The 24390-nt window shown below is 35.4% G+C and overlaps 6 protein-coding genes and 3 non-coding genes across 15 annotated transcripts; 8 read left to right on the forward strand and 1 right to left on the reverse strand.

Moving 5' to 3' along the window:
- The first annotated feature begins 6284 nt into the window (after positions 1 to 6284).
- On the forward strand, positions 6285 to 11528 carry LOC103863026. 7 transcript variants are annotated; one of them, XM_009140763.3, is made up of 9 exons: positions 6287 to 7008; positions 7381 to 8111; positions 8210 to 8369; positions 8458 to 8646; positions 8726 to 8899; positions 8980 to 9114; positions 9193 to 9306; positions 9388 to 9461; positions 10756 to 11528. In XM_009140763.3, the coding sequence occupies exons 2-9, from the start codon at positions 7447 to 7449 to the stop codon at positions 11009 to 11011; spliced, it is 1767 nt and encodes a 588-aa protein (XP_009139011.2). In that variant the 5' UTR covers positions 6287 to 7008; positions 7381 to 7446; the 3' UTR covers positions 11012 to 11528. The 7 variants fall into 7 exon arrangements, with proteins under 7 accessions (XP_033146410.1, XP_009139011.2, XP_009139013.2 ...); XM_009140765.3 differs by having other exon boundaries at positions 6288 to 7230; XM_009140762.3 differs by having other exon boundaries at positions 6288 to 7005.
- Positions 10164 to 10358, forward strand: LOC117133826. The gene has a single exon (XR_004457870.1). It is a non-coding gene; the product is annotated as a U2 spliceosomal RNA (small nuclear RNA).
- On the forward strand, positions 11334 to 11529 carry LOC117133829. Its single transcript, XR_004457872.1, has one exon. It is a non-coding gene; the product is annotated as a U2 spliceosomal RNA (small nuclear RNA).
- Positions 11530 to 12196: 667 nt separating this feature from the next.
- Positions 12197 to 22407, forward strand: LOC103863324 (non-functional pseudokinase ZED1). The gene is given in 6 exon segments (XM_033290523.1): positions 12197 to 12553; positions 12556 to 19458; positions 19633 to 20163; positions 20240 to 20706; positions 20850 to 21114; positions 21480 to 22407. Coding segments are annotated over 2 exon segments (924 nt in total). The 5' UTR covers positions 12197 to 12259; the 3' UTR covers positions 13186 to 19458; positions 19633 to 20163; positions 20240 to 20706; positions 20850 to 21114; positions 21480 to 22407.
- On the forward strand, positions 14178 to 14372 carry LOC117133831. The gene has a single exon (XR_004457874.1). It is a non-coding gene; the product is annotated as a U2 spliceosomal RNA (small nuclear RNA).
- LOC103863028 (non-functional pseudokinase ZED1) lies at positions 15158 to 16137 on the forward strand. The gene is made up of 2 exons (XM_033290342.1): positions 15158 to 15616; positions 15730 to 16137. Exons 1-2 carry the CDS (start codon positions 15158 to 15160, stop codon positions 16135 to 16137), a joined length of 867 nt encoding a protein of 288 aa, XP_033146233.1.
- On the forward strand, positions 18443 to 19462 carry LOC117133641 (non-functional pseudokinase ZED1). Its single transcript, XM_033290343.1, has one exon. It carries the CDS (start codon positions 18443 to 18445, stop codon positions 19460 to 19462), a length of 1020 nt encoding a protein of 339 aa, XP_033146234.1.
- Positions 20208 to 22318, forward strand: LOC103863031 (non-functional pseudokinase ZED1). The gene is made up of 4 exons (XM_033290344.1): positions 20208 to 20415; positions 20850 to 20942; positions 21703 to 21951; positions 22071 to 22318. Exons 1-4 carry the CDS (start codon positions 20208 to 20210, stop codon positions 22316 to 22318), a joined length of 798 nt encoding a protein of 265 aa, XP_033146235.1.
- Positions 22408 to 22504: 97 nt separating the features above from the next.
- LOC103863029 (non-functional pseudokinase ZED1) lies at positions 22505 to 24362 on the reverse strand. The gene has a single exon (XM_009140769.3). It carries the CDS (start codon positions 23695 to 23697, stop codon positions 22681 to 22683), a length of 1017 nt encoding a protein of 338 aa, XP_009139017.1. The 5' UTR covers positions 23698 to 24362; the 3' UTR covers positions 22505 to 22680.
- Positions 24363 to 24390: the final 28 nt, after the last annotated feature.

A 24390-nucleotide genomic window follows, 5' to 3' on the forward strand; every position in this document is an offset into this window, starting at 1 on the left:
AGCAAAAGCATACAGCTCATGCAGCATATTGCTTCTATAGCATACTGCTACTGCTAATGCTAATGCTCTAGCAATCAAGACATAAGTTAAATTAAAGAAAAGAGAAAGAGAGACACAATAGAGTTGGAACAACGACCACTTGTTCTTGTAGAAGAGTTCTAACAAAAACCTGAAATAAAATAGATTCACATCTGTTTCTAAGCAACAAAACTCGATGATCAAATCAAAATACTTTGCATGAAAACATCTAGTCAGAGTGCAGTCACGAGTTCCTAATATCTGTCTAGGCGGTGATTTTCACAATGAATCATATCCTTATCCTTGTCTACAGACTTTGGAATCACATTGTTCATTCACAAAGGTCAATTATATTCCCAAACCCAGTAGATGAAGTCTTGCAGTTACTAGAAGCTGTTATAGTATTGTTTGCAACTACGACTTAGGAAAAGTGATCTATGTGTTCAATCAAGCGACTAGATGGTTTAGATTTCTTCCTCAAGCTAAGTTCAACAAATCAACTACATTAGATAAAATATAAATAGTAAAGTCTCACTTTTATATTATTTTCTCTTCATGCAAGTATGTGAAAAAGGGTGTTATTATAGGCTATGAAACAAAGTTTGAGAGGCGAGACTAATTTTTTGGCTCACCAAGCTGGCATCATAAGCTGAAATGATCTAGCAACTACATTCTTCTGCATAATCTTCAGAATTGCTCATTTGTAAATGTTTTCCAACAAGTTTTAAAGATTATGTTATGGTCATCAATGTTGTATCATGTGAAATGCTTCTCTTCCCTTTTTTCTTCTGTCCATGTAGGAAGTTCAACGCATGTGCAGTTTTTTGGGTGAGTGGTTAGATTGCTCTGAGTATCGAATTTGTTTTTACATGGGCAAGAGAATGCTAGAGTATCTTTTCTGTCATCATCCATTTGAGAAGCATAATTCTGATTATCAGCCGCAAAAGAAAGCTCGCCGTCAACATCATCATGCCTCTTGCGATTTAAACATACGTACTGGGAGGAGTTTCTGCGAACTCGGAATCTACTTCTGGCTATGACTTAGATACTTTGGTAGAACCAGAAATCATCTTCTCAGCGATTGATGTCTTCGGTGGATCTTCTGCATCAAGAGAATCAAGATCACAAATAAGTGTACGATTATTATTCTAATCAGTCGTCTCTAAAAGGGAAATCTGTAACCTTACTTTTCCTAATTGAAATCTCTATAAATACTAGAGAATTACGATCGCAATCTAGTAGGGGTGGGCAAATAAACCGAATCCCAAAATCCGAATCGAATCCGGTCCATTAAATTGAATCCGAACCCGACGTAAATACCAAATGAATCATATTTTATGGTATTTCGGGTTATGAATATTATCTGAACCGAACCCGCGAATCTGAACCTAAATTGATACCCAATAGAACCCGAAAGATTCAATTTTTTTAAAAAAAAACTTGTATTTAACATGATCTCAATTCCTAATATGTATCCAAAATACACTAAGATATTATTGAACATCTAAAATAATTATGTGTTACATGAAGGTTGGTGGTTGAAGGTGGCGGTTGAAGTTTGAAGTTCTTAGATTTTAATTTTGTTTTCATTTTATAATGTTTCTAATTTCATGAGAACTTGGTTTTTGTTTTATGCTTTCATTTATTTGGTTTTCTTTCTATCAACAACTATGTTTACCTTTCGTTTGATTTTGAATGATCACGTGTGATGTTTCTTTCTTATTTTTTAATCGATTTTACTTTTGTTTTGGTTACAAAATATGTATAAATCAGGTATCTTTTAATCGAAGAACCAATTTTACTTATTTTTTTTACAGAGACGACACATATCAGTTATTTTTAAGCCAAAGAACCAATTAGGACCCGAACCCGAAAGTACATCGGGTTGTACCGGTTTGTTGAAGATTTACTAATCCCGACCCGAACCGACAGAATCCGAACCGGTACCAAACCGAACTTTCATATAATCCAAATGGGGCTGATTTTGATAAATCCGAAAGACTAAAACCCGACTGGACAAAACCGAAACCTGATTGGAAACCCGAATGCCCAAGCCTAAAATCAAGTTCGATAGAGTGACAAAGAAGTTTCTTAAAACAGGTAACTTCGGGAGAGGTTCTGTACGTTGATCTTTGTGATTCGCCATTAAAGACAGAGAGGAAAGCTTCAAACAATCTCTGGCGCAAGAATGTGGTGCAGAGGTGAACGAGAGAGAGCGGGGAGATTTTGAAGAAGAAGACTTGTGGAAGAAGGTTATGATTGTATAACAAACTCTTACCGTTTACTTTAGCTGAATCATTCCAATTTTACCAAAATTAATTTGAGAAATTCTCTAGATAGACCTTAAAAAAGTTTTTTTTTTCACAAATATAAAGCTTAAAAATAAAAATGACCAAAATAACTTTAAATGTTTTGTGAAAAAAGTAAATACCCTTATGATTAATTTATCTAGACATTAGAGTTTATAGTTAAAGGGTGGAGTTTAGAGATAGATTTTAATTTTTTTTTTTTTAAATTTCAAAATAAAAAAAAACTATTTTGATCATTTAGTTTTTAAAATTTATTTTTGTAACAAAAATTTAAAAAGTGTTATTTGAGAGAATTGCTCTATTAATTAATTTTATTAATTTTTAGTCAGTGTTCAAAAAAAAATTAATTTTTGGTCAACAAAAAGATTTGATTGGACTCAAGCAGAAAGATATAAACGACACTAGACTCCATTGCTACATCATCAGTTTTTTTTTAAAAGGTGATTTTCAAATTCAAAATAAATGGTTTTTCTTTGCTACAAAAAGGAGATTTAAGGACATTTAATATTTCACTTATTAAACGAACATGATTTATTCACCAACAATCACAAAACCAATATTAGAAGGGAAAATTACTAAAAAGTTTTTTTTTAATAGAAAATGGGGGACTTTGGGTCGGTTTGGACTTTGCAAAAGAGTGTAGTTTTATTTAGTTCTTCTTACGAACTACAAAGATATTTTAATTTAGCCCACATATTTTAGAATATTACAGATTTACTTACTAAGTTTACAATAATGATCTACCTTCCACTGTAGATATCTCAATTGACACTACACTTTGTATTTATTACAAAGTTGACCAATAAAGTTGACAAAATATGTTCTATGTCCATCTCTCAATCCTTTTTGGTTCTTTTGCCACTTCCATCATCTTTGGAACAGCATCTCTACGTACCTTTGCTTCTAACCAGATCCTTACAGCCACCAATAACTTCGATCCCACTTGTTTCATCGCCTTCGAGGGGATTCCTACGTGGTGGTACAGAGGCATCATCGAAAACAGAACTTACATGAGGTACCTTGCGGATAAAGGTATCGAACCTAAAGTGGTTGAGGTTTACAATGATTTTCTCTTGTCTGCTCGGATGAGCAACCACGTCAACTTTCTCAAGCTACTAGGATGCTTCATGAAGTGATTGATCCGTGTTATAAAAATATGGTGAAAGACATGACAAGTGGTCAATGATTTAACGTGGAAGCATGTGTTGCACTTGATCTCAGATGCTGTGAGAAGATATATAGGTGAATACATACCGAAGATGATTGACGTAGCTCAAGAATTCAGGTGGATTCAGACATCACGTTAGAGATCCTCCCTGTTATTGGACTGTAAAGCTAAGTTTTTAAATTCATACATGCATAAAATAGATTGTCACAGGGAAACTCCAAAATGAACGTGAGATTAATTAATCTGTTACATAACCGTAGTTGTAACGCTTAAGTACTCTGTTTCCACTTTCTTTGTCCTTAGTGTTTATAACCTTCTATGAAGTTTCATATGTTTATTTCATGCCAAATTATCCTTCTGAGTTGCAAACTTCAGAAGGAAATGATTGGATTGATAGTTCAATAACATAGGATCTCTAACAGTAACTTAGTCTGAGCATGATCTCAATCATGATTCTGAATTTGCTTGTCCACTTGACTGTATCTTCCAGCATCTCAGGCTTTAGATGATAGAATCTAGTTTTCTATTCACTCAATCCGTTTGAGTTCTCTAGCTACTTGGATCATCTTCAGCCTGTCTTCATCTCTCTCCTCGCAGCATCTCGGAGCAAGTGTAATACACGCTTAATGTCTCTAGGTATAATGATCTTAGGTAAGGCCAAGTGAAGATAAGTCACTGCATTAGCAATCTCCTTTCCAATTCTTCAACCTTAGACTCAAAGGCAGTACGTATTCTCGCCCGTTAACTATAATAAGCCCTGGATGATTTAGGACTCCATGTCCTGCGTATTCAAACACAGAGACCGGAAAACTAAACTTGAGACAGCTTCCAAATAGTTTGAGAAAGTTGTTGTGATTCTTTATCTTAGCAGAAAAGACAATGTCATTGTAAGCCTCTCCTACTACCGCTCACAAGACAATATCATTGTAAGCCTATTCCTATATTTTGATACTATTTATAATCCTTTACTTATAACTCCTCAAATTTGATTTCTTTTCAATCTTCCCTTTTATCTAGAGATTAAGTGAGTCTCTAACCTCCTGTCGTTATAACTTTTGAGTGCTATATTAATGGAAAAAGTGCTTAGAGCATCTCCAAAAGGAATTATATAACTTCAAATATAGAGTTTATTGCTCTTTAAAAATAAACTTCAAAACTTCAAATTTAGAGTCTTAAGAGCATCTCCAAAAAGACTCTCTATTATAGAGTTTTGCAAACTCTATATTTGAAGTTTCAAGGTGTTTTTCTCCAAAAGCAAAACTTCAAATTTAACTTCAAAATTGATTTGTAATTTACACTATCCTCTTTATATTTGTCATAATTAATATAAATCTATTAAACTTTTATAGATAACTAGCACATATATAAAAATATCATAGTAATATTAATTAATAAAATCTTTCACTAAAATATAAAATTATAAATAGAAATACATAATTAAATATTAAACTACAAGAAAATACCACATTATTACGTAAAATTATTTTATTAATGCAACTTTTTCAGTTATACAAAATTTGTTTGGACAATATTTTAGAAGTTCTCGAGAAAATTTACTAGACTATTAGTGTTGTTGTAATATTTAAATTTTTGTAATAATTATGTCTTCATGCACATATCTTCTTAATTATAAAAAAATTATTAAGTTTCTTTTGTAATATTCTTGTTGTCTAATTCTACTTTTATAATATTATAAATTTTATTTTAATTTTTTAAATTATGTGTAAAATTTTGTAATTATTGTAAAAATTTAAATATTACAAAACACTAATAATCTAGTAAATTTTCTCCGGAACTTCTAAAATATTGTCCAGACAAATTTTTTGTAACCGAGAACAGAGCATTAAGAAAATAATTTTATGTAATAATATGATATTTTGCTTGTAGTTTTATATTTAATTGTGTATTTCTATTTATAATTTTATATTTTAGTATAAGATTTTATTAATTTATATTACTCTAATATTTTTATATATGTGCTAATTATCTATAAAAGTTTTATGAATTTATATTAATTATGACAAATATAAGGAGCATAATGTAAATTATAAATAATTTTGAAGTTAAATTTGAAGTTTTGATTTTGGAGAAGAACACTTTGAAACTTCAAATATAGAGTTTTTGCAAAACTCTATAATAGAAAGTTTTTTTAGAAATGCTCTTAGTAGTGACATTGTATAATTCATTTGGTTATGCTCTGGTTTGTTTCTGTAAAGCTGTTTATTGTTAGTCCCTTGTCTTATGACCCCGTACATTAAGTTTATCTAGATCCACTGTAGTGATATTCTGGAGAGTCTAAGAAAATACATACTAGTTTTTGTTATGGAAAGTTCTAACCTTCGTTTTGTGGTTTATGGAAGCGTCAAGAATGTTCATGACAATAGCTTAAAAGTCTACCTTGTAGGTAATATAAGCAATTTTTAGGATGTAACACACTAGAATCATGTAATTTCATTTCCGAGCATACCCTGCCACATTTTCATGGTTTGACCAAATAGGCTCAACTGAAAAAGTTGGCATTTAATTTATTTGAATACTTCCTCCGTTTTTTTATATATGACGTTTTAGAATTGTGCACATAGATTAAGAAACATTTAATTTCTAAACAAAAACATCATTAGTTGTTTACATAACCACAATTTAACCAATAATAAAATAGAAATTATAATATCATTGGTCATCTAACATTAATTAGTAATAAATTTTACATAGAAAATTGAAAACGTTAAATAATTTGGAACAAAAAAATTTCTCTAAAACGTCATATATAAAAAAAACGGAGGGAGTATTTGTTAGCTCCTTATGAACATTGCTCTACTTACTGTTGTTGCTAGCTGCATTGATGATATAGTATTTATTTAAAATTGTTTGCATCTAGTTACAAAAACATCATTTGCGTTATGTCGGTATTACTACTCATTTAAATTGACTTCTATTGAAGCAAAAGTTATTTTCTTGTTGTATTCTAATATATTTTCCTCGTCGTTGGCCAAACTCTCTTGACTTGTCTACAAACTTCTAAACTCAAATAATAAGTTCTTATACAACCCCTTAAATAGATAATCCTCGAAGTTGCTTTTCTACATCGTCTTAAAATAAATAAAATATCATTACATTTATTTCGTTGTGGATATAAAAACATAACAATCCGAATCTAAATCACAATCACTGTTTGAGGAAGTGGAAGGCAAATAAGATCTGAAATGACGAAAGTGAAAGGGACAATACAGTCATCAATCATCATTGCTTCGGTTAACTTAAAGTAAACGAGTACAATGTGACCGACAACTCTCGGTAAACCACTTGAACCACCGACAAAGCTGCCCGGTTAACATGTAACGGCATCACTCACAACGACCACGATCTTCACGGTCCGTCATGTTATTAAATGCCTCTCATTTAAATCATGTACTCATATGCAACCCGCGAGCCAGATAAAGTCGCTTTTACGGTTTCTAGATAACGAAAGCTCTTTTGAGAAAACTGGTGTATTGGTGATCCCCAAGTGAAGTAGTTGTTTTCTTGTTCTTGTTTTTGTGTTCTTCTTCTTTTTATGCTTCATATGTTTTATGCACTTTACATTCTTCTTGTTTCTCTCTGAAACTGAACCATGATTCATACTTCTTTGAAGTGAAGTTCTGTGGGTTGATAAAATCTATATGATGAAAATCATTCTTGTGATCATTCACTAGATACAAAGAGAATGCACTCATTTCTATAAATAACTAGGAACTTGTGAGAATCTATTTGATTGCTTGCCTTTTTTAGTACTATTATATAAATCTTTTTCATATGCCAATAATGTCGTTTTCCTTTTTATATCCTAATTTGCCTTGGGAATATACACAACTGAGTGTTTTGTCATTTTCCTCTGCTACTTTTCAGACTCTTTAACTTGAAAGTTGTTAAGTAACCGCTGCAACGGAGAAGAAGTGAAGAGAGTTTGGTGATATGATGAAGGGAAGAACATCTAACACTGTACAGTCCAATAGGCCTACAAAAAATGGGAGAAGAGATCAAAAGCCACAGAAGAAAAACGGTGCTACAAGAGCTTCAGAGCAAGAAAGACTCAAGTCTTTGGAAGCTAAAGAAGAATCTAAGGTCTCTGAATCAGTAAGTCTTACAACTACACAAGCAGATGATAACACCGTGAATGGGTCTTCAGAGAGTCATCCAGAGTCCGAGTCTAGTGAAGTCGCAAAGAAACAAGAGACTGTGAATGGCTTGGTGAAAGATTTTGATGACGATAAGAGAGCGGATCTTTTGGTTGAAGAAGTTCAAGAAGATGCTTCAGATAATGGCATTAGTAGTGGAAGTGAGAAGGAGGCAAGTGAAGATGAAGAAGCATTGAAACAAAAGGTTGAGAGTTTGGAGACAAGAATTGAGAAACTTGAAGATGAGCTAAGAGAAGTTGCAGCTCTAGAGATTTCGCTCTATTCGGTTGTACCAGACCACTCTAGCTCAGCTCACAAGCTTCACACTCCTGCTAGAAGAGTTTCAAGACTGTACATCCACGCTTGTAAACATTGGAGTCAAGAAAAGCGAGCAACTGTTGCTAGAAACACAGTCTCTGGTCTCATTTTAGCTGCTAAATCTTGCGGAAATGATGTTTCAAGGTACGTAACACAAAACAAAACTTAACACCATGAGTCTAGTACCTTTCAGGATCTTGATTTATCTGATCAGTTTTTTTTCTTGGTTCCTTATGTTTCAGATTAACGTTCTGGTTATCAAACATAATCACTTTGAGAGAGATCACTTCACATGCATTCACGCAAACCTCTAAATCCAATGGGAGTGAAACCTTCACTGCAGCATTAAAGAAAGTCGAGTTCTGGATCTTCTCTAGAATTGTTGAATCTGTTTGGTGGCAGGTGAAGTATCATTCATTGACATTTTAAGAAAGATCTTTTCATTTTCAGGTATCTCAAAACTTTTTTCTTGTTCTGTCTTGTCTTTCAGGTCTTCACTCCTCATATGCAATCTCCCGAAAATGACGGTAAAACGAATGAGAAACTAAAGGGAGATCAAGAGCAAGGAAGCTTTTCAATTAGCCTATGGCAAAATGCTTTCAAAGCTGCACTATCAAGGCTTTGTCCTACGCGAGGAGAAGGACATGAGTGTGGTTGTTTACCTATCTTGTCTAAAATGGTACTCATATTCTACATTTTCAAAGTCCAAAGAAGTAACATAAACTAGCTATTGTAATATTTTATTTGTCTTTAAACAGGTAATGGAGAAGTGTATAGCTAGAGTTGACGTAGCCATGTTCAACGCTATACTACGCGAATCAGAACACCAGATTCCCACAGATCCTGTCTCTGATCCTATTCTTGATTCCAAAGTTCTGCCTATAACTGCTGGAGACTTAAGCTTTGGATCCGGAGCACAGCTTAAAAACGCGGTACACCATCAAGAAACATGAATCATATCATTCATTTCACATAAGAATGTTTCCTGACTGTTATAATCTCTCACTTGTAGATTGGAAACTGGTGTAGATGTCTCGCTGAAGACTATGTAGAAGAAGATGAGAAGTACTTCAGTTTGTTAAACGAACTTAGCGATCTACTTATGCTTCCTAAAGACATGCTTATGGACTTGTCCGTTAGAGAAGAGGTTCTTGTTTTGATATCTCTTTCACTCTCAAAGTTCTTGGTCAACCTAATGACTTTGTTTTTTTGGATTGATTCATAGGTATGCCCATCGATTAGTCTTCCATTGATAAAAAGAATACTCTGCAACTTTACTCCTGATGAGTTTTGTCCTGATCATGTCCCTGGAGCTGTCCTAGAGGAGCTTAACGCTGAGGTAAACAAAACTCCAATCCTTTTTTCTTACTCTATGCACTCACTATAACCCCTTTTGTTTGTTTGTTTGGTTTCTCATCAGAGCGTTGCGGAGCAGAAGTTATCAGGAGTTAGCTTTCCTTATGCATCTTCACCTGTTACATACGTTCCTCCATCATCAATCAATGTAGGAGACATCTCTAGAATGTCGAGGAACGCGTCTGTGATACAAAGAAAAGGATACACAAGCGATGAGGAGCTTGATGAGCTGGATTCTCCTCTTACGTTTGTTATTGACAAAGTCTATGTATCACTAAGTTCAGGACACAATGGGAAGGTGAAGCAGCAAGATGAGCAAGTAGGTGAAGTGGTAGAGAATGCAAGATATGAGCTTCTTAGGGAAGTGTGGTCGATGTGAGTGATTGGAAGCAGAACATGTTTAGATTTTTAGTGAAGCTCTTGTTACTTCTGAAACAAATTAAGTAGTTTCCAAGTTATTATATGTAGCTGTAAGGATTTTAATGAATACAGCGTCTGAAGTGGCAATAAACTCTTTTAACAACAGTCTCACACAGAGAAACCGATAAGTAGCAAAAGAGATGGAATGAACCCACTTGAAAATTTCAAGGCTGTTCTGTATGAACTCAGTGGACAACCAATTTTATCCGTTTCTGCTTTTGAAGAACTTTTTTGAAGTTTCTGTGACCAATGGGAAAGAACCGACAGTTGAAACTTGAAAGTTAATCTGTGGAGACTAGTAGAGAGGCATTGGTCATAGGATAGAAAACGATATTAATAGAGTCCCACATCGGTAGGATAGAGAGGCATGGGTCATAAGCTAGATGGTATAAAAAGAAAGTTGAGCCTCACCTCCAAATCATACCTTTCTCGGCCTTTTGGCTAAGATCAAGTGTAGTATCTGTTCTTATCAGTTTAATATCTGATATGTGGGTCATTGGCCCGCTCGATATTAAATCTATTTATTAAGGGAGAAGGTCCACCAAGATAGCTTGCTATCTGGGCTTTCACGAGTTGCCCATGCGTTGCACTACTGCATGGGCTGGCTTAACCCGCCAATCACAGTTCAACTCTTACCCAGTAGCTCTTGCCAAACGCTGTGTGGAAATGTATGAAACACATAGACAACCCACTTAGCTTTGCAGTTCCATTTGAATTCAATAAAATGTTTGAAGGTTGTAGCTCGAGCAACAGCTGTTGTGAAGGCCGGGTAAGAAACCGCTATCGAAATCTATTTCACAATCTTAATTTACAAAACATTCACAAATTTGGAATATAGTAAATATACGTTCTGCATATTCACAAACTAAGACCTGATATTCACTAATTTGAGGAATTTTGTTTGACTCCTTTGTTGTTTGTTTGTTTGGTTTTATCAGAGCATTTCGGATCAGAAGTTATCAGGAGTTACCTTCCCTTATGCAGCTCCACCTGTTACATACATTCCTCCAACATCAACCAATGTAGCAAAGAAAATTTCAGAGGTAGGAGGAGACATGTCTAGGAACGCGTCGGTGATACAAAGGAAAGGATACACGAGCGACGAGGAGCTTGATGAGCTGGATTCTCCTCTTACGTTTGTTATTGACAAATTCTATGTATCACTAAATTCAGGACACAATGGGAAGGTGAAGCAGCAAGACGAGCAAGTAGGTGAAGTGGTAGAGAATGTAAGATATGAGCTTCTTAGGGAAGTGTGGTCTATGTGAGTGATCTGAAGCCAAACATGTTGGGACTTTGGTGAGGCTCTTGTTACTACTGAAACAACTAAGTCTTGTCGAAGTGATTATATTTAGCTGTAAGGATTTTAATGAATATGTTGTTAGAGAAAACTGTATTTAGCGTCTTAAGAGGCAATAAAACTCTATTTAACAACATCGTCACAAGAGAACTGTATTTAGCGTCTTTGGCTCTTTGCTTATGGCTTAGACACTACAGAAGGATACTTCTAACGTCCCACATCGGTAAGATAGAGATGCATTAGTCATAAACTTCACATATAAAAAGGAAGCTGAGCCTTTGTTCCAAATCATACCTTTCTCGGCCTTTTGGCTACGATCAAGTGTAGTATCTGTTCTTATCAGTTTAATATCTGATATGTGGGCTATCGGCCTGCTCGATATTAACTCTATTTTTTAAGGATGAAAGTCCACTAAGATAGCTTGCTATCTGGGCTTTCAAGAGTCGTCCATGCGTTGCACTATTGCACGGGCTTGGCTCAACCCACCAAACAAAGTTCAACTCTTAACTGATACCTTGAGACAGAGATAGACGAACCCACTTAGCTTTGTAGAAGTTGTAGTTCTTGAGAAGGCAGTAACATTCCCAAACTTGAACTGTTGTAATGTACGCGTTCAGCATACTCACAGTTTGAGGAAGTTCTTATCTCACCATTGATGAGAGCGCTCTGTCGGAACAGATGTGTATAAATTCCTTATGGATCTTTTGATTAGGACATGCAGGTTTTCGAGCACACCTCTGTTTTGTACCTAAACACTCCAAGAGAAACATGTGACCGCTCTGGCTGAAGTAGTTGGTGGACTATGATAAGATGATTTGGTTAGCAGAGAAAGTTAGATGAGATTTTCTAATATGGAACAATAGCCGTTGATTTGTTTCTGAGTTTTCTTCTTCTTTGTCTTGTTCATCAAGCAATCTATCTTCTGATTTCAGTACAAATAAAACTTGACAGGAGATCACTTCTTTCGGAGAAAAGACGAGGATGGTTCAAACTTCAAAGGGAAAGTGTTGTCGGAACACAAGTTGAGTCAAAAGGAAGAATAATTGAATATAAAATTCGATATTCTATCAAAATATGTTGATTATTATATTTCCGACAAAACTTTCCCTTTGAACCATCTTCATCTTTATTTCTCTTGTCAAGAAAAGGAAACTGTAAGATCGTCTCTCTCTCTCTCTCTCCCTCGCAACGTTATCAGAGCCATCATCATTCGGCGATGAAATGCTGGAGAAGGAAGAAGGAGAAGGACAAGGCGAGAAAATGCTTCCTGGAAAACGGAAGCATGTTTCTTGAGCAACTCATCGCCGACTGTAACGGCATATCAAACCCTATCCGAATGTTCTCTTCCGACCAAATTTCCAAGGCCACGAATCAGTTCGATCCCATGTGTTCTCTCCCGCATATTTCGCCTTACTTCACCTGGTACAAGGGAGTCATCGAAGGCAGATCTTACTTGATCAAGAGATTTATACATCCAGTGGTTGGAGAAGAAGAGAGAGCTTACAGCGATATTGCCTTTTCCTCAAACTCATTGGTTCTTGTCTCGAATTTCCTCTTCCGGTGCTGGTATATGAAGACCTAGAATATAGAGCTTTGAACATTCGAGGAAGTGTTGGTTCCGAGGACGGGCCGTTGCTGCCTTGGAATGTACATTTGAAGATTGCCAAAGAGGTTGCGACTGCTATAACTTATCTTCACACTGCTTTCCCTAGAATCATTCTACATAGAGATATCAAGGCAGCTAATGTTTTCTTGGATAAGAACTGGAAGGCTAGCCTCACAGATTTCTCTAGCGCCGTGACACTCCCTGAGGGATACGTAGATTCTTATTATTTGGCCACGGGCATAGTGACAGAATATTCAGATGTGTTCAGTTTCGGAATCCTTATGCTGGTTCTTTTGTTGGGACGACCACAACTTCTACCAGATGGGCACTCGGATTTTCGTACTAGTGTTCTTGATTATGTGAAGGATCTGCGAGAGAGAGGAGAACCTGTTGAATTCGGGGGTGACATGAGGCCTGGTCAGATGAATATGTTACTCGACCTGGCACTCAGATACTGCGAGGAGAGAAATGAAGACAGGCCAAAGATGATCTCCGTGGCAAAAGAGATTAAGCTTATAGAACAAGCATCACTCTAGGATAGTCAGATTTAAGATTTGAGATTGCTTATACCTAGTTGGGTTGTGTATTGTGTATTGCTCTCCCATTTCTGACCATTAATATTTTGTAAGATTTAATTTTCTGAGTAAAACTTTCATTCTGTTTAGAAAAGAGTTTTGAGGGTACATACATCTATCTTTGGGTTTTAAAAGCAGGCAGAACATGTGAGATGGTTTTCATTTCAGACAGACAAGCTTTGATGTTGAAGAACTGACTCCAGGTGCAAAAGAGTGAGTTTCAAACTTGTTGACTGCAAAAAGTTGACTTTCTGAAACTCTGATGGCTTCAGATTCAACAATATCTTCACGAGGAGACAAATTTGACTGCCATTAACATTTTTAAGACATCAAAAGCATTTCTTTACTGAAGCAAAAAGACATGATCTTCGTAGGGAAGTGTGGTCTATGTGAGTGATTTGAAGCATAACATGTTGAGATTTTTAGTGAAGCTCTTGTTACTTCTGAAACAAACAAACAAACAAACTCTTTTCAAGTTATTATATGTAGCTGTAAGGATTTTAATGAATATGCTCTTAGAGAAAAACTGTATTCAGCGTCTGAAGAAATAAACTCTTTTAACAACAGTCTGATACAGAAACGCCAATAAGTAGCAAACAAAGATGGAGAACCATTGGAGGAGAAAGAATGAACTCAAAATTTGAAAATTTCTGATTGTTTTGTACTTTTGTATGAACTCAATGGAACCAGCGTGAATTTCCAGAACAAACCAAGTTCATCTGTTTCTGCGTGTGAAGAACTTTTGATGAAGTTTCCATCGTTCTTCTAGGTTTGTGAAGCTTCTATGACTAATGGGAAATAACCGACAGTTGAAAAATAACCTGTAGAGACTAGAGAGACATTGGTCATAAGATAGAAAAAGGATATTTATAAGAGTCCCACATCGTAAGACAGAAAGTCATTAGTCATATACTTCACACTATAAAAAGAAAGCCTAACCCCACTTCCAAATCTTACCTTTCTCGGCCTTTTGGCTAAGATCAAGTGTAGTATCTGTTCTTATCAGTTTAATATCTGATATGTGAGCCATCGATACACACGATATTAACTCTATTTTTTATGGGAGAAGGCCATTAAGATAGCCTGCTATCTGAACCTTCATGAGTCGACCATGCATTGCACTACTGCACGGGCCTGGCTCAACCCGCCAAAAACAGTTCAATTCTTAACACACATAAACATCGCTTAGCTTTGTAGTGTTCCCATCATGAGAAGACGGTTTGGAGCTAAGAAATCGCTATAGCTATCTCTTTTGCCATCTTAGTTCAGCATACTCACAAAACTAAACCGGATATTCTCAAACTAAAGACAACATCCTTACAATTTGAGGAAGTTCTTGTAACCATTCACCATTTATTGAAACTGCTCTGTCATCAGATCTGTACTAACGTATCAAAGGTGTAAATTCCTTATGGCTCTTTTGATTTGGACATGCCGGTTTTCGAGCATATCTCTGTTTTGCACAAAAACTCCAAAAGAAACATGTGATTGCTGAAGTTTGTTGGTGTATTATATGATTATATGATTTGGTTAGCAGATTTTGATTTGTCATTGCAAAGCTCGATGAGATCTTCCAAGGAGACATTTCCAGTCTCTTGGAACGATCTTAGCGGTTGATTTGCTTCTGAGTTCTTCTTCTTTGTCTTGTTTATCAAGCACCTCTTATGATCAATACCATGAGTACAATTAAAAATAACTTAACTGGAGATGACTTCTGTTGGAGAAAGGATGAGGATGGTTCAAAAGGAAAGTGATGTCGGAACACAAGTTGAGAGTCAAAAGGAATAATAACTGAAATATAAAATAGGAGTATTAGATATTCGTTTTAACATATGTTTATTATTTCCCACAACACTTTCCCTTTGTCCTTTGAACAATCTCATCAAGAAACCTCAAAGGAAACTGTATCGTCTCTCTCTCACTCACAACGGCGATGGAATTCTGGAGAAGGAAGAAGGAGAAGGGCAAGGCGAGAAAGTGGTTTCTAAGAAATGGAAGCATGTTTCTTGCGCAACTTATAGCCGACAGTAACGGCATGTCAAACCCTATCAGAATGTTCTCTTCCTATCAAATTTCCAAAGCCATCAATCACTTCGATCCCAAGTATTCTCTCCCTGATATTACATCACCCTTAGACTGGTACAAGGGAGTCATCGAAGGCAGATCTTACTTAATCAAGAGATTCACAAGGCAAGTGGGTGGAGAAGAAGAGAGAGCCTACAACGATATTGTGTTATCAGCTCGGGTAAGTAATCACATTGGTTTCCTCAAACTCATTGGTTCTTGTCTCGAATTTCCTCTTCCGGTGCTGGTATTTGAAGACCTAGAATATAGAGCTTTGAACATTCGAGGAAGTGTTGGTGCCGAGGACGGGCCATTGCTGCCTTGGAATGTACGATTGAAGATTGCAAAGGAGGTTGCGACTGCTATAACTTATCTTCACACTGCTTTCCCTAGAATCATTGTCCACAGAGATATTAAGGCAACTAATGTTTGTTGGATAAGAATGGGAGGGCTAAGCTCACTGGTTTCTCGCTTGCCGTTACACTCCCTGAGGGTAAGACGTGGATTAAAGATAGATTGGCTGGAACTTTCGGATACATAGATCCTATTTATCACTTAACGGAAATAGTGTCAGAATACACAGATGTGTTCACTTTTGGAATCGTTATGCTGGTTCTTCTGATGGGACGACCACAACTTCTATCAGATGGGCACACAGTTTTTGGTACTAGTATTCTTAAACATGTGAAGGATCTGCAGGAGAGAGCAGAACCTGTTGAGTTCGGGGGTGGTTCGAACGACATGAGGCCTGGTCAGATGAGAATGTGTCTCGACCTGGCACTTAGATGCTGTGAGGAGAGGAATGAAGACAGGCCGAAGATGATCTTGGTGGCAAAAGAGATTAAGTAAATAGAACACGCATCAATTTGAGATTATGCTCATACCTAGTAGGTTTGTGTATATGTGTATTGCTGGATTTCTTGTAGTATATGATTATCTAGTAAGACTTCATTATGGTCTAAATTATTTTTAAAATTTTTAACTCATAAATACTTTAAATTTCTTAAATCTAAAATCTAAAAATAAAAATAATATATAAAACATAAATTTGAGCTATGTATGCCAAAATACCAAAATTTAACATAAAAACTGGTTTGATATGAATATTTGGATTGAAAAGTAAGCATATTAACTAAAATCACTAGGAAGTTGACATGTACGCAAATTTCTTAGATAAGTATAGATATATTTATTTATACTATTATTTAAAATTTATTTTGATATCTATATAGTTATCATGATATTTAAGTTAATTAATAAAAATTTACATATTTTACTGATATAATTATCATCATATTTAGGACTTCTAATTAAATAGATATTAACAAGAAAAGTACCCTACGATAGCACTAAAAAAGTTTTGGTCACAAAAATAGAACACAAAGAAGAAAATGACCAAAATGTTTTATTAAAGAGGTAAATATATATTTATATCCCTAGGGTTAACTAATCCAAACCTTAGGGTTTAGAGTTAAGGGGTGGAGATTTGGGATTGAGGTTTAAAATTTTATAAAATAAAAAATAAATATTAAAAATTTGAAAATAAAAAATTTTAAAATAGTTTCAAAAGTATTTTCGAATTACAAAAAGAAAATTTGAAAAAAAAAATATTTTATACAAAAGTTCGAATTTGAGAACATATTCTAAAACTATTAAAAAAAATAATTTTTTTTTTATTTTTTTATCTAGGGTATTAGTGTTATTTTACCTATTAAATAAAATATTATGGTCATTTTCCTTTATTGTGGTCTATTTTTGTGTGACCAAAACTTGAAAATAGTCTATTTAGGAGAATTGTCCTATTAACAATTGATATTAACAATATCTACCGATAATATCATCATTACTTTTATCTTATATTTATTTTATGATTTTAATGACTAATATTATAGCCAGCTTCTCTGTTTTTATTGAAAATATTGATTAAATACAGATTATTATAAAATTTATATATAAATATACTAATATATCTGAATTAACCAGTTTACTCGGTTTGAGCACTTAATATACTGAACCATATCCATATACTTAGGTTTCTTAAAAATACACCCATTCTGTTTATTTGGTACTGTCAAACCCAAACTATTTTTTCTATTTCGATTTGGTTCGGTTTTAAATAGATCGGTTTTTACCGGATTGAACACTCATGTACTATCATTTTGTTGATGTTTTATGTGGTTTTTAATAATATTTTCAGTGCTACATGATTTTATCAGTCCAAATACAATGTGTGTTTAATTACAAATACAAATTTTATAATTTAATTATTACTAAAGAAAATATTTTGATCCAAAATCTACATCATATAAATAAAACTATGAAACAAAATAACATAATTTAATACATTGATTACCAATATGAATATTGAAATTTTATAATTGATAATAATTTAAAAGTTTTATCTAATTTAATTTTTATCATTATTTATAAAGATAAACATCAGAATTAGAAATTGTTAGGTATATATATTCACACAGGATGTGGGACACCAACTAGTTTTAAGTATTTTTGGTGTTTTGAATGTTATTTAACTATTTTAGATATTTGCTTTTGACGATTTTGTATATATTTTCCAATATTTTGGATAACTATACATTTTGCTTTTTTTTTTATGGATATTAACTCTAAAAGTAGCTAATATATTCAACTATATAAATCTGATTCAGATATATTCGGATAACTGAAATATTTCGGTTTAGATTGGGTTAGGTTTCGATTCTTCAATTCGAATATTTAACTAGTTTCGGACTCGGTATTACATTTTGGCAACGTATTTCGTTCGGTTCTTCGGGTTCAGATATTTTGCCTACCTAGGAATAATCATAGGATATTGATTGATAATTATCATTAATAACTCCATGTGCAAAACAGTAAGTTCAAACCTATTGACTGAAAAAGGGTACTTTCTGAAACTTTAGTAATAATCCATTATTTAAAAATAAATAGTTTTCTAAAAGTAAAATTTGATTTTATTGTTTACTCAAAGATAAGTATTCTGTCTGACAATATTCTAGCAAATTACGATTATTGACTTGGTCAAAGAGATTGAAGATTGAATTTGTCAAATATGCTACAACGATTACAGACGTTGACTTAGTTGGTGCGGTGTACATTTCTTCTGCAGGAAGTAAAAGAAGTGCAGCAAGAAGAAGAAATGTCAACATCATCCGATCCAAAGATGAAATCCCGGAGAAAAGAGGGGAAAGACAAGAAGTTCGAGTTGTTTATACAAAATGGAAGCACCTTGTTACAACAACTCATAACCGACTGTAACGGTAAATCAAATCCCATCCGTGACTTCTCACCGGATCAAATCCTCAAGGCTACAAATAATTTCGATCCATGTCTTCAAGTTTTTGATTGCTGGCATTATACCTGGTACAAGGGTGTGATTGAAGACAGAAACTGCATGATCAAGAGATTCTCAGAAGGAGAAGTCTTAGGACTCGGAGAGGGAGATGCTTACAATGACATGGTGATATCTGCTCGGGTAAGCAATCACAAAAACTTCCTCAAACTGCTAGGATGTTGTCTCGAGTTTCCGCTTCCAGTTCTAGTATTTGACGGTGCAGAAAACGGGGTTCTAGACCAGCATGGAGATGCATGTAACGGGAATAATAAAATGGTGCTATCTTGGAACCAAAAGTTAAAGATTGCAAAGGAGGTAGCCAACGCTGTGACTTATCTTCACACAGCTTTTCCGAGGATCATTGTTCACAGAGACATAAAGCCGATGCATATTTTCTTGGACAAGAATTGGACTCCCAAGTTGTCTGATATGTTGTTTTCGATTTCACTCCCTGAAGGAAAAACGCAGATGGTAGATAAAGTTATCGTGGGAACATTCGGATACATGGATCCATCTTATCTCAGCACACGTTTAGTGACGGAATATACAGATGTCTTCAGCTTTGGAATCCTTTTGTTGGTTCTTCTGATTGGAAATGGTAGAGCAGCTGTGTCCGCGGGCCCTGATGGCCAATCGGTCGATATTCTTTGCTATGTGAAAAACGTTTATGTGAATAGTGAGATGAAAAACATTTCAGATCGAAGATCACGTAAGAGAGAGGTGGTTGATCTCGCGCTGAGATGCTGTGAGGGCTTGAGAGAAGATAGACCAACGATGATCCATGTAGCAAAGGCACTTGACCGGATCGAGAAATCAATTATGTGACGTTTTTCTTTCTTTCTTTTGTCTGTTATCGTTGGTGACATGCATGTATGTTAACTATTCATGAGATAGTTACTACATAAATTTGTTTGCATCAAAAAAAATTCGTTTCTTAAAATTATAAGCATGTTTTTTTTTTTCTTCAAATGTTGATATACGCATTTCTATTCTAGATTTGGATATTGGAATATCATCTTTGGATCCAACCGCAAGTAGCTGAATTCACTGATGAAAGGGGAAGAAGTGTGGCCTTGTTAGTTGTTACTACACTTTGAGGAATCTAGATTAGCTTTCTTTCCAAGAGGAGGTAAATAGCAGTCGATAGAGTGGTGGAGGAGTCTCTTTCATTTATAAATTATGTACTCAAATAGGATTTGAAGATCGAAGGAGATGACAAATGTTGGCAATATAGTGGAAGTTCTAGTATCAGCTATATAATATTTGCTTAGTCGCCCAAGACAATGATTATTTACAATGTTCTGTTTTCTGAAGCTTTCCCTACATAATATTTTTAATTTATTAAAGCTATCACTGTAACTGAACATTAGAGCATCATTATCACAGTCTTTTGGTGGGTCTCTTAAGCTAATTTCCATTTAAAAAAAAAATCAAAAACACATATTAATCTAACATCTAATCTATTAAAATAGAAGTACATTTAGTGTCTCATGTTTGATGCGTCTCCAAAATCCGATGTCTAACTGGTGGGAGTCCCTTTCTTGGCTTTGTTTGTTTATATGCCTTTGACATGGTTTCTACTCATGTTATTGCATCTTACAGGAATATAATTTTGATCTTGGTGGGAAAAAAATGGAGCTTTGTGAATGTTCAAGAGCTGCAGAGTTTCCAGAAGAGCTTTGTGAATGTTCAAGACATTTTGGATCAGAACCGGCTGTTGATCAACGAGATCAATCAGAACCATGAGTCCAATCAACCTGAAAACTTGCAATCTAAAGGCAAGTTTATTACACTGAAAACACCATTCTTCTGGTCTGCAAAGATACCAAATCGTAAAACTCCAGTTCGGTCCTGTTTTAGTTTCCTTGTGCCTTTGTACTCTCATATGTAAGTGAATTTTTGTTTTCCTCAATGCAAGACACCCTTGAGACTTTGTCCATATCAGTGATATTAAGAAGAAGCTGTTCAAGGATTTAGATGGCATAGCCAAGAGTTCTGCGATTCTAGCTTCTAACACAAGTTCCATCTCCATCACTCGTCTTGCTTCTGCAACACAAAGACCTTGCCAGGTTACAAGACTATTCTTCTTCGTCTTCACCTACATTTATCTCTCTAAATATATACTACTATAAATCTGTGTCTATATATATACTACTAGTTATTAGTTGTCTTGGGTCTGTGTGTGATAGTGCTGAATCTAAAAAATGTTCAGGTAAGAAGGAAGTTGTGTCTACAAATAAAGCACCACCTGCTGTAGGACCATACTTTCAGGCCATCAAAGCCAACGGTTACGTTTTCGTTTCAGGTGTTCTTAGACTTGTGCCTGAGGTTTGTTTCACGTCTTTTTAGAATAAGTAGTCTTGAGTTTTGGTTTACCTTTTTGATTATATATTCTTCATCTTCTATGTTTGTTCTGGACACTGCTCGAGTACACGCTTTCATCGCTTCCTTTTCCACATAGAAACCAATAGCTACTGGTTAGTTCAATATCATTGATCAATTTGAAGTTTTTTGATTGTGCATTGTGGTAAAGTTTGTTGTAATGAAAGTGTTTTATAATTTTTTTAAGAACCCACATAATTAAGAGACTTGCAATAAACCACTTAAATGTTCAAATCTCTTTCTAAGTCTCTTAACTCACTTTTACACTTTAAAAAGTATTAAAAATTAATTAAGAGATCCCTTTAGGGGTTTTGGGATAATGATGCTCTTATAAACTTTGACTTCTCGAATAAATAAACAATATCACAGAGATAAGATAAAGTCTTTTTTTTTTTAAATCTCATTAAGAAACAGAAGAAATTGTAATAGCTTCTCTTTCACGTCTCAACGGTATCTGCAGAGATAGCAATCTGAGAATATCATCATTGCCATTGGGCTACGGGATTCTGGAGAAAGAAGAAGGCGAGAAAGTGTTTCCTCAAAAACGGAAGCATGTTTCTTCAGAAACTCATAGCCGACTGTAACGGAATATCAACCCCTATCAGAATGTTCTCTTACGATCAAATCACTTTGATCCCAAGTGTCTTCTCCCTAATGATTCATTTTTGTTCACCTGGTACAAGGGGGTCATCGAAGGAAGATCTTACCTGATCAAGAGATCTTCAACCATCGAGGAAGTCTTGACGCGCCGGTGTTGCCTTGGAATGCACGGTTGAAGATCGCCAAGGAGGTTGCGATTGCTATAACTTATCTTCACACTGCTTTCCCTAGGATCATTATACACAGAGATATCAGGGCAAATAATGTTTTCTTGGCTCAGAATTGGACTGCTAAGCTCACTGATCTCTCGCTTGCCGTGACACTCCCTGAAGGTAAATCGTGGATTGAAGAGAACTGATGGATACTTAGATCGTACTTATTTGTCGACGGGCATATTGACAGAATACGCAGATGTGTACAGCTTTGGGATCTTTATGTTGGTTCTTCTTAGGGGGGAGACGACCAGATATGGATGGACCTGAATTTAAGTATTATATTCTTGATTATGTGAAGGATCTACAGGAGAGAGGAGAACCTGTTGAATTCGGGGGTGATTCAAACGACATAAGGCCTGGTCAGATGAAAATGTTTCTCAACCTGGCACTGAGATGTTGCGCAATGAGGAATGAAGACAGGCCAAAGATGATTTCGGTGGCAAAACAGATTAAGCTTATAGAAGAAGAGGATGGTCAGATTTAAGATTTGAGATTGTGCTCAAACCTAGTAGGGTTTTGTATTGCTGGATTTCTTGTTGTATATGATTTTCTAGTAAGACTTCATTTCGATTAGGAAAGAGTTTTTAGGGTACATAAACTAGTAGCCATGTTCTGTTTCTGATGCATTTCGTGCAAGTCAGACAGTTTGTATACATAAACAAGGTTCCAAAACAAAAGTACCACTTTCATTTAACAGGAAAATGCGTTTAAGAATCCAAAACTAGTTGTGACACCATTAACAGAAGATATCTCTTAAGTATTGTAGTGCGAGCATGTATGCACACAACCAAAGAAAAAAGAAAACAGAGGATCTTTAAAAACAATCATATGTGCATCTAAAGGATGTCAAGTATGCTTCTCTATCTTCTTGAGTTCTTTTGCAACGTCTATCATGTGAAGCTCGTTTTTTCCTGGTCTAAATCTTACACATCTAAAAGCAAGCTCAATAAAAGCTTCCATTTGCATTCTTACATCCTCAGAGATCTCGCCGCTTTCCAACAGCGAAGGGTCTATCAGTTCAGTCAACAGACCTTTATCCAGCAACTTGGCAACATAGACAGGCAATACAGGAAGATACACAGCAACTTCCGAAGTATATTCAGACTTCCCTGTCAAAAGGATTAGCATAATGATCCCAAGGCTATAGATATCTACATTCTCTGTAACCAAACCTGTATTGAGATACTTCGGCTCGATATAGCTTGATGTCCTGCAAACCGTGTCCTTTACGCTTGATTCCCCTTCTGGAATCAGTACACTGAGACTGAAAGAAGAGAGCTTAGCAGTCAAATTCTCATCCAAGAAGATATTTGCAAGCTTTAAATCTCTATGTATTATAGTTCTTGGGAACTCGGTATGAAGATAGGTCACAGCTTCTGCAATCTCCTTAGCGATCCTCAACCTTGCGTTCCAAGGAAACGGTCTTGTGGCTCCATCCCTTGCACGTTTTATGCAGTTTAAAGCTCCGTTCTCCGGGTATTCACACACGAGAACGGGATGTTGAAACTCTAGACAGCATCCCAGTATCTTGAGAACGTTCTTATGGCTACTCATCAAAGATGAGACAGTGATGTCACGGTAGAAGTTGTCAGCGTCGAAAAGGGAACAGTCTTGGTATTTCTTGATCAGCACGGGTCTGTTTCGGATCGTGCCTCTGTACCATACGAACCTGTCTTCGGAGATTATAGAGTTCCAGTCGAAGTTGTTTGTGGCTTGAAGGATTTGGTGGGAAGAAAATGTACGGATGGGATTGTATATACCTCCCGAAGATGCAATGAGTTCCTCCAACAACAAGCCCCCATTCTTTTGGAAATGAATCTTCTCTTCTTTATTTTTCTTCTTCCTCTTAAACAAACACAACATCTCTAACTCTAAACACAGAATATGAGGTAGAAGATGGTCTTGCTAAGGAATGGAGACGCAAGAAATAGAGAGAGACAAGAACAAGCCAAGTCAACTTTGGTCGGCTGTGGTTCGGCAGGACCTTCTCATCAAGTCAACTAAATATACTCTTGATATTTGACGCAAAATCTCCTTTAGATAGGCCTTGTTTGCATTAGGAGGCCCATATACCTAAACCAATCCTTGGTTGTTTCTTCTCTTTGTAGGAAAACTTACTCAATGAAGCATAACCTGATATGATTCTGTGTTCTTTTTTTATAGGAAAACTTACCTAAACCAATCCTTGGGTGTTTCAAAAAAAAAAAAAAAAATTTCTGTGTTCATACTTATAAATATTTTTTTCCCTTTTTGGTTTTACTTATATAGTTTTAGAATAACCGTTGTAAAAATCGAAGATAAATCTAACAAGATCTTTACATTCCCAGGAGATAAAGTTAATACTAGCTTAGTAAACAAACTTTGCCTTCCACGCACGAATGGGAAGAGCCAAAACGGGTTTGTGAAGCGTTGGCCAGCCTAAACATGCGCTTTAAAGTGTAGGATGTGAAGGAAATGTGGCCCGTGGTAGCAGTTTAGTAGATGTAAGAGTTTCTGCGTGTAAAATGTTAGTACTTAGCCATTGGTTGATGTTCCAAAATTAATTTATCAATCACT

Source organism: Brassica rapa, chromosome A04 (genome assembly GCF_000309985.2).
Source record: "Brassica rapa cultivar Chiifu-401-42 chromosome A04, CAAS_Brap_v3.01, whole genome shotgun sequence".
Classification (NCBI taxonomy): domain Eukaryota; kingdom Viridiplantae; phylum Streptophyta; class Magnoliopsida; order Brassicales; family Brassicaceae; genus Brassica; species Brassica rapa.

Coding starts and splice junctions, on each gene's coding strand:
- LOC103863026 (XM_033290519.1), top strand. CDS start 7,447: ATGATGAAGGGAAGAACATCTAACACTGTACAGTCCAATAGGCCTACA. Junction 8,112..8,209: donor TGCGGAAATGATGTTTCAAG/GTACGTAACACA, acceptor CTTATGTTTCAG/ATTAACGTTCTGGTTATCAA. Junction 8,900..8,979: donor GAGCACAGCTTAAAAACGCG/GTACACCATCAA, acceptor TCTCACTTGTAG/ATTGGAAACTGGTGTAGATG.
- LOC103863028 (XM_033290342.1), top strand. CDS start 15,158: ATGGAATTCTGGAGAAGGAAGAAGGAGAAGGGCAAGGCGAGAAAGTGG. Junction 15,617..15,729: donor GGCCATTGCTGCCTTGGAAT/GTACGATTGAAG, acceptor TTGTTGGATAAG/AATGGGAGGGCTAAGCTCAC.
- LOC117133641 (XM_033290343.1), top strand. CDS start 18,443: ATGTCAACATCATCCGATCCAAAGATGAAATCCCGGAGAAAAGAGGGG.
- LOC103863031 (XM_033290344.1), top strand. CDS start 20,208: ATGGTTTCTACTCATGTTATTGCATCTTACAGGAATATAATTTTGATC. Junction 20,943..21,702: donor CGGTTACGTTTTCGTTTCAG/GTGTTCTTAGAC, acceptor ACCTGGTACAAG/GGGGTCATCGAAGGAAGATC. Junction 21,952..22,070: donor TGCCGTGACACTCCCTGAAG/GTAAATCGTGGA, acceptor GGTTCTTCTTAG/GGGGGAGACGACCAGATATG.
- LOC103863029 (XM_009140769.3), bottom strand. CDS start 23,697: ATGTTGTGTTTGTTTAAGAGGAAGAAGAAAAATAAAGAAGAGAAGATT.